This window comes from Otolemur garnettii, unplaced genomic scaffold (genome assembly GCF_000181295.1).
Source record: "Otolemur garnettii isolate 467f Iridium unplaced genomic scaffold, OtoGar3 scaffold00094, whole genome shotgun sequence".
Taxonomy (NCBI): Eukaryota; Metazoa; Chordata; class Mammalia; order Primates; family Galagidae; genus Otolemur; species Otolemur garnettii.
Window position 1 is genome coordinate 7040595 of NW_003852489.1, and position 8087 is coordinate 7048681.

Here is an 8087-nt window from a genome sequence, read left to right on the forward strand (position 1 = left end):
TCGCTTGAGCCCAGGAGTTGGAGGTTGCTGTGAGCTGTGATGCCATGGCACTCTACCCAGGGGGATAGCTTGAGGCTCCGTCTCAAAAAATAAAAGAAATGCAGTTTTGCTCTGTTACCCAAACTGGAGTGCAGCAGTGTGGTCATAGTTCATTGCAGCCTCCAACTCCTGGGCTCAAAGTATCCTCTTATGTCAGCCTCTTGAGTAGAGTAGCTAGGGCTATAGACAAGGGCCAGCACACCTAGCAGTTATCTTATAATATTTTTTGGTTTGTTTGTTTTTTGAGACGGTCTTACTCTGTCACCCTGGGTAGAGTATTGTGGTATCATAGTTTATAGCAACCTCAAACTCTTGGGCTCAGGTGATCCTCTTGCCTCAGCCTCCCAAGTAGCTGGGACTATAGGCATCTGCTATAACACCCAGCTATTGTTAGAGACAGGATCTCGCTTTTGCTCAGGCTGGTCTTAAACTCCTCAGCTCAAGCAATCCATCCACCTCTGCCTCCCAGAGTGCTAGGATCACAGGTATGAGCCACCACCTCTGGCCTTTTACAGTATTTTAAAATCCCTTTTTACCATTTGGTAGTCAGATACATAGATATAATAATATCATAACTATAATAAAGGATAAATATAATAATTTATAATAAAGTCATACAATTCAAAAATAACAAAACAAAATTTGTATCAATATATTTAGAGATGATTATGATAGATGTAAGTAGCCAAATGCTTCAGTCCATATGTTGAATCATACTTAAGTAGCCAAATGCTTGAGTCCATATGTTGAATCACCGTATATCTTACAACTATAGATGCAGAATGATTCGGGTATGTTGTGTTGGTGACTAAGAAATAACACAAGCTTAAATAATTTCTGGTAAAGTTCTGAACAAAACAAAATACAATCTTTCCTTTAGAGTTGCATACAATTGCCTTACTGGAAATTTCAGTGTATTATAAAACTTAGAAAAATATTTTCTCTATATATAATATGAAATTAGGTTCTAGGTCATGTAATTATAAGATTTTTCTTTTTATTTATTTTTTCTTTTTTTTTGAGACAGAGTCTCTTTGCCCTAGGTAGATTGCCGTGGCATCATAACTCACAGCAACCTCAAACTCTTGGGCTCTAGTAATCCTCTTGCCCAGCCTCCTAAGTAGCTGGGACTACAGGCACCAGCCACAACACCCTGTTCATTTTTCTACTTTAGTAAAGATGAGTTCTCATTCTTCCTCAGACTGGTCTCAAACTCCTGAGCTCAGGCAATCCACAAACCTTGGCCTTCCAGAGTGTTGGGATTACAGGCATGAGCTATAGTGGCTAGCTGAATTATAAGGTTTTCATCTACTTGAACGTCTCATGGGACGTTTAAAAGTTGCAGGGGACACAGGTTAATTTTTTGTTGTTTAGGGATATCTTGGCATTGCAGGATATCTAAAATTCCTGTAGTGTTCCTTACTCACATGGCAACAAAACACCTCCTAGATTTGTAACATGTCTCCCTAAGAGGGCAGTTGAGAACCATTAGGTTAGATAAATGATTCAATGGAGTATTATTCATCCATTAAAAAGAACAAGGAAGGGCGGTACCTGTGGCTTAGTGGGTAGGGCGCTGGGTCCCATATACCAAGGCTGGCAGGTTCAAACCCGTTCCCAGCCAAACTGCAACAAGAACAAAAAAAATAGTTGGGCATTGTGGCAGGTGCCTATAATCCCAGCAATTGGGAGACTGAGGCAAGAGAATCACCTAAGCCCAGGAGTTGGAGGTTGCTGTGAGCTTTGATGCTACAGTACTCTACCAATGGTCATAAAGTGAGACTCTATCTCTTAAAAAAAAAGAACAAGGAAGATGCACATGTACTATCATGAATAGATGTCCATAATATATTGTCAGCTAAAAAAACAGGTTACAGAAAACATCATGTATGGTATCCTACTTTTGCTAATTATTTACACATAAATGTACAAGACTGGAAAAAACATTTTTCTAAATGTTAATAGTAGATGACATTTTTTATGCTTCTGTTGTCTGAAAAAAAATTTTTTTTTTGAGACAGAGTCTCAATATGTCACCTCAGTAGAGTGCGTGGCATCATAGCTCACAGCAACCTGAAACTTCTGGGCTTAAGTGATTCTTTTGCCTCAGCCTCCCAACTAGCTGGGACTACAGGTACCTGGCACAGTGCCCAGCTATTTTTATGTTTTAGTTGTCATTGTTGTTTAGCTGGCCTGGTCCGGGTTCAAACCTGCCTCGGTGCATGTGGCCCGCGCCGTAGCCACTGTGCTACGGGCACCGAGTCTATTGTCTAAAATTTTAAGAACTAAAAGTTGGATTACTTTTGTAAAATAATTGCTTCTAGACATAAGGGTTTAAAAAACTGTACTTTGAGCTCAGTTCCTGTAGTTCAGCAGCTAGGGCGCCCGCCATATACACAGGAGCTGACAGGTTCGAACCTAGCTTGGGCCTGCCAAACACCGACAATTACATCAAAAAAATAGCCAGATGTCGTGGCAGGCACCTGTAGTCCCAGCTATTTGGGAGACTGAAGCAAGAGAATCGCTTAAGCCCAAGAGTTTGAGGTTGTGGCTTGGCGCCTATAGCTCAAACGGCTAGGGCACCAGCCACATGCACCAGAGCTGGTAGGTTTGAATCCAGCCTGGGCCTGCCAAACAACAATGACAACTGCAACGAAAAAATAGCTGGGCATTGTGGTGGGCACCTGTGGTCCCAGCTATTTGAGAGGCTGAGGCAGTAGAATCGCTTAATCCCAGGAATTGGAGGTTGCTATGAGCTGTGATACCATGGCACTCTACCCAGGGCGACAGCTTGAGGCTCTGTCTCAAAAAAAAAAAAAGAGTTGGAGGTTGCTGTGAGCTGTGATGTCACAGCTCTCTACCGAAAGTGATATTCTAATACTCTTGTCTCAAAAAACAAAACAAAACTGTACTTTGGTCAGTAGCTGATGCTTTTTTTGAGGAAAATGTAAAGAAGCAGCAGCAAGCTTATAACAGTAACAGAAGGTGAGAAAGGGTAATATGGTAAAAATTAGCATCTAGCACTTACTATAAAACAATTTTTGTTCTTCCATGTTAAAAATGTATAATGGGAGAAGTGAAATAGCTGCTGTTTACTAAATTTGGACCTACTGCCAGAAGGGTACATTCTTTCTTCTGTCATTTTCCTCCTATCTTTATTTAAAAACAAATGAAAAGGATAATTATCACCACTTTGAAGAGAGGAAAGTGCCTTGAGGAGTGTTTGTTGGACTTAAGGGAGAAAAATACTATTATAGAATGTTAGAAATCTTGCCCCAGGCTAAACAGATTCCTTCATCTACCTTCAAAGATTTCATTCACTTTCTTGTGGTTGATTACAGGGCACAGTTTTTCTAGGTTGCCCTGACTGTATAGAGAGGCAGAGTTTGAGGCATCTAGGCACATATATATCTGCATTTTTATGACTTTAGGGAGTTTGGGTAGTTCCTGCCTGAATATTTTGGAAGCCTGCTCTTGTCTTTGAAACTGAAAAAGGTCTGCTATGTTCTGTGCTTATTTTGGGTGAAAGGGAGGAAGCTTTCCTGGGTTTAAATCCCAACTCAGATATCAAGTATATCCCAAGACACATATTCGAAGTTTTCTTTTTTTCTCCAACATACTATGAAAATTTTCAAACTTACAGAAAAGTTGAAAGAACAGGGCGATTATCTATATGCCTATGCCTACTTCCTAGATTCAGCAATTATTAACATTTCATCAGATTTGCTTTATATGTGTGTTTTGTTATAGGTATGTATCCATTTTGTCCTCCTGGAAAAATAAGTTTCCAGGGTTATGAAACTTCCAGTTTAAAACATGTATTTGAGGCTTGGCTCCTGCAGCTCAGCGGCTAGGACGCTGGCCACATACACAGGGACTAGCAGGTCCAAACCCAGCCTGGGCCTGTCAAGCAACAAGTTGCCTGACAACTACAACAAGAAAATAGCTGGGTGTTGTGGTGGGTGCCTGTAGTCCCAGCTACTTGGGAGGCTGAGGCAAGAGAATCACTTAAGCACAAGAGTTTGAGGTTGCTGTGAGCTGTAATGCCACAGCACCTTACAGAGGACGACATAATAAGACTCTGTCTCCAAAATAAATAATAAAAATAAAAAATAAAATGTGTTTGAGGCTGGACGTGATGCCTTACACCTATGATCTCAGCCTTCTGGGAGGCTGACAGGCAGATTGCTTGAGCTCATGAGTTCGAGACCAGCCTGAGCTAAAGCATGGCCCTGCCTTTAAAAATAGCCAGGCATTGTGGCAGGCGCCTGTAGTCCTAGCAACTCAGGAGGCTGAGGCGAGAATGGCTTGAACCCAGGAGTCTGAGGTTGCTATGAGCTATGATGCTACGGCACTCTACCAGGGGTGACAAAGTGAGACTCTGTCTCAAAAAAAAAAACAAAACATGTTTGTAAATTTCTCTGTGAGGGCCAAGTCCACTTAAATGCTATTTGAAGTAGTAAGTATATTGTAGAAAGAAACAATGGTGCCCTGAAGTAAAAAGGAGTATTATTTTAATTTTTCTTTATTTGGGATGAGTTCATCTTATTTCTATGAACTTCTCAACACAGCTCACTACTTGTGTAATCATTTGCACATTTTCACCTTTCTGCACTAAGATAATCATAAAGCATTTTGAAGTTGGTGTATATGTTTTCTCATTGTTCTAGGTGATCCCTCTGATAAGCCACCTTGCCGGGGCTGCTCCTCTTACCTCATGGAGCCTTATATCAAGTGTGCTGAATGTGGGCCACCTCCTTTTTTCCTCTGCTTGCAGGTAATTCACTAATGCTTGCCTCTCCTAGTCTAGTTTTGTAATGTAGTAATTCAGAGGCTATTACAGATTGCTCAGGAGAACTAGAGCTTATTAAATCTATTCCTTCCAGTCAGTTTTCCCTTACACATTTTACCACTGAGAAGTTGGGGAACAGAGCAGATGGGTGACAGAGACTGTGGATTAATCCACAAGTGTGTGTCCGCCTAATACTTAACACTGTTTTTGTAAGCAAATTTAAAGTTTTAGGATTATAGAAAATACCTGGAAGATTATTCCTTTTGATGTCACTGTTGTCTTATTGAAGAGTGAGCTCTGTACATATGACAAGGGAACAAACAATGTTGTGGGTAATAATAGTAGTAATAACACTAATTATAAGTGCTTCGTGCTGTGCACTTCTTTTTTTCCTTGAGGTCTCACTTTGTCACCCTTAGAGTGCGGTGGCGTCATAGATCCCTGCAACCTCAAACTCTTGAGCTCAAGCTATTCTCTTGCCTTTGCCTCCCAAGTAGCCGAGACTACAGGTATCCACCACAACGTCCAGGTAGTTTTTCTGTTTTTAGTAGAGGCGGGGGTCTTCCTTTGCTCAGGCTGGTCCCAAACTCCTGAGCTTAGGAGATCCACCCTCTCAGCGTCCCATAGTCCTAGGATTATGAATGTAAACTCCCTTGCCAGCTGAGCACTGTTTTTAGTACTTTACATCAAATTAACCCTTAAATCACACTACAGTCCTGTGAAGTTAGTATGACTTATATCTCCATTTTATAGATGAAGAAACTCAGGCCAACAGAGGTAAAGTAAGTTGTTCGAGGTCACTCAGTAAGTATCTTATTTTATCAGATCCAAGACAATATTGATTATAAGAAGCACCCCAATTTTGGAAGTGTTAAAATGTAAAAATGGCTAATGAAGGTTGTGATACACTTTCAATTACAAGATATAAGATGAATCCAGATTTCAGAGTTTTAAAATATGAAAAAATATGTCTTAGAATTGCTGAAATATGGTTAAGTACAGAGCTGGGATTCAGATTTAGACAGCATGATTCCAGGGCTTATGCTTATATTAAAGGAGTTGTGCTAGAAAAGTTCTTTTTTCTCAGATCTGTTTTTTTCTGAGAGGACCATTGAAAAACTCTGATCAGGAATATACCATCTTGGCTCGGTGCCCATAGTTCAGTGGTTAAGGTACCGGCCACATACACCAGGGCTGGCAGATTCAAATCTGGCCCAAGCCTGCTTAAAAAAAAAAAAACAACAAAACAACAATTACAACTACAACAAAAAAATAGCTGGGCGTTGTGACAGGCGCCTGTGGTCCCAGCTACTTGTGAGGCTGAAGCAAAAGAATCACTTAAGCCCAAGAGTTTGAGGTTGCTGTGAACTGTGACGTCACAGCACTCTACTAACGGTAACATAGTTAGGCTTAAAAAAAAAAAAAAAAAAGAATATACCATCCTATTGCAGCTGTAGACAAGATTTAAATGAATTCTTCTTGAAAATTTTTGAACCTGGTGGCTCACACCTGTAATCCTACCATTTTGGGAGGCTGAGGCAGGAGGACTGCTTGAGCTCAAGAGTTTGAGAACAGCTCAAACTGCTAATAGGAAATTTAGCTAGGTGTGAGTACCTGTAGTTTCAGCTGCAGGGGAGGCTGCAACAGAAGGATCACTTGAGCCCAGGAGTTAGCGGTTGCAGCCAACTCTGATGACACCACTAGCACTCTAGCCTGGGTGATAGAGCGAGACTATCTCAAAAAAAATAAAAAAAAGAGTACCCATAAATTATCTTGATAGATAATAAATCATTTTAAAAAGTACCTTTTGGTAACTTAGTTTTTCTTTCTTTGCAGTGTTTCACTCGAGGGTTTGAGTACAAGAAACATCAAAGTGATCACACTTATGAAATAATGGTAATGATGAAGTTGCTGAGAATTTCTGTTCATGTTTCTTTTATTAAGTACCTTTACTTTTCTCTTCTGAATGTAGTAGTAATTATCTGCTAAGTTTTTTAGGGTTTTTGTGGATCTACTAAGTTATTTAAATGCAAAAACAGTTTTATGTACTTGGATTTTTGTTTCAGATTTAGAAGATATTTAAAGGAAGTAACTATTTGAGCTATCTTGATGTATGGATAAGTGACATGCTGCTCTTCAGGCTTGTTGGTAAACTTGTAGCCAGTGTGTTGTCACTGTGAGCTAATGGTATTTTTTAATGTGGTTTCGGTGGGCAGCAGAGAAGTTTATGTCTGGCACTCCATTCCCCTGCCTTAGGAAAATTAGTTACCCTCTGAGAATTAAGTTATGAAATGAACACAGTGAATGAGTTAATACATAAAATTACTGAAAGGGCAAACTGCTTTATACACCAGAATAAAACTTGCCTATAATTTGATAGGTTATGTTGCCACCTCTAAAGAAGTAATGAGAGTGTTGGTAGTGTCCTTCCAAACCCTGGCCAGAAGAGTAGGTGGTTTAATGACCCACAGCAAACATGTAGTCTACTTGATAGGTATGTATACTTTAAGATAGTTTTGTCACTTCTGAAAGCATATTAAACACATAATTACATCTCTTAGTTTACCATTTTCCTGACAGTTGTCCTCCTAAGTTTCTTACAGGAAAGAATGCTGGCTGACTTGATGGTAATAATTTCACATTATGAATAAATCTGTATTAGTTTTCTATTGCAGATATAACAAATTACCAAAAATTAAGTGGCTTAAAATAACACATGTATCTTACAGTTCTGTAGGTCAGAAGACCATTAAGTTCAGCTGTTTGTTCCAGGTCCCATAGGCTGAAATCAAAGTATTGACCAGCTTTGGCTCCTATCTGGAGACCCTAGGGGAAAGTCCCCTTGGCTTGTCCAGGTTGTTGGCTCACTGCCTTGAGGTTATAGGAACGATGCTACTGTTTTCCTTACTGGCTATTGGCCAGGACACGTTTTTAGCTTCTAGAGGTAGCCTACATTCCCTCGCTTTTGTCCCCCTTCTTCCGGTCTCAAAGGCAACAGCATACGGAGTTCTAGAGTGGTTGATGAAATACTGGGACTCTTTCTAACCTCTCCTGTGCTGAATCTCTGGGTGACTTTTCTGTCTGCCTTTTCTACTTTTAAGGGTTCTCAAGTGATTACATTGGACCTATCTCATAATCCAAGGTCATCAGCTGATTAGTAATCATAATTTCATCTGCAAAGTCCCTTCACCCTTCACAGTAAAACCTAGTTAGTGTTTGAATAATCAGGGGATAGGAATCTTTTTTTTTTTTTTTT

General features: G+C 40.0%; 1 protein-coding gene across 2 annotated transcripts in view; it reads left to right on the top strand.

The window, feature by feature from the left end:
• TADA2A (transcriptional adaptor 2A) overlaps positions 1 to 8087 on the top strand; it is a 70097-nt gene that overhangs the window by 10300 nt on the left and 51710 nt on the right. Inside the window, exons 3-4 of one of the 2 annotated variants that reach the window (XM_003795616.3) lie at positions 4710 to 4816; positions 6668 to 6727. In XM_003795616.3, the coding sequence (XP_003795664.1) occupies positions 4710 to 4816; positions 6668 to 6727 (167 nt within the window). Of the gene's footprint in view, positions 1 to 4709; positions 4817 to 6667; positions 6728 to 7104; positions 7326 to 8087 lie in introns of those variants that run through there. The other variant, XM_023516627.1, reaches the window with a different exon arrangement.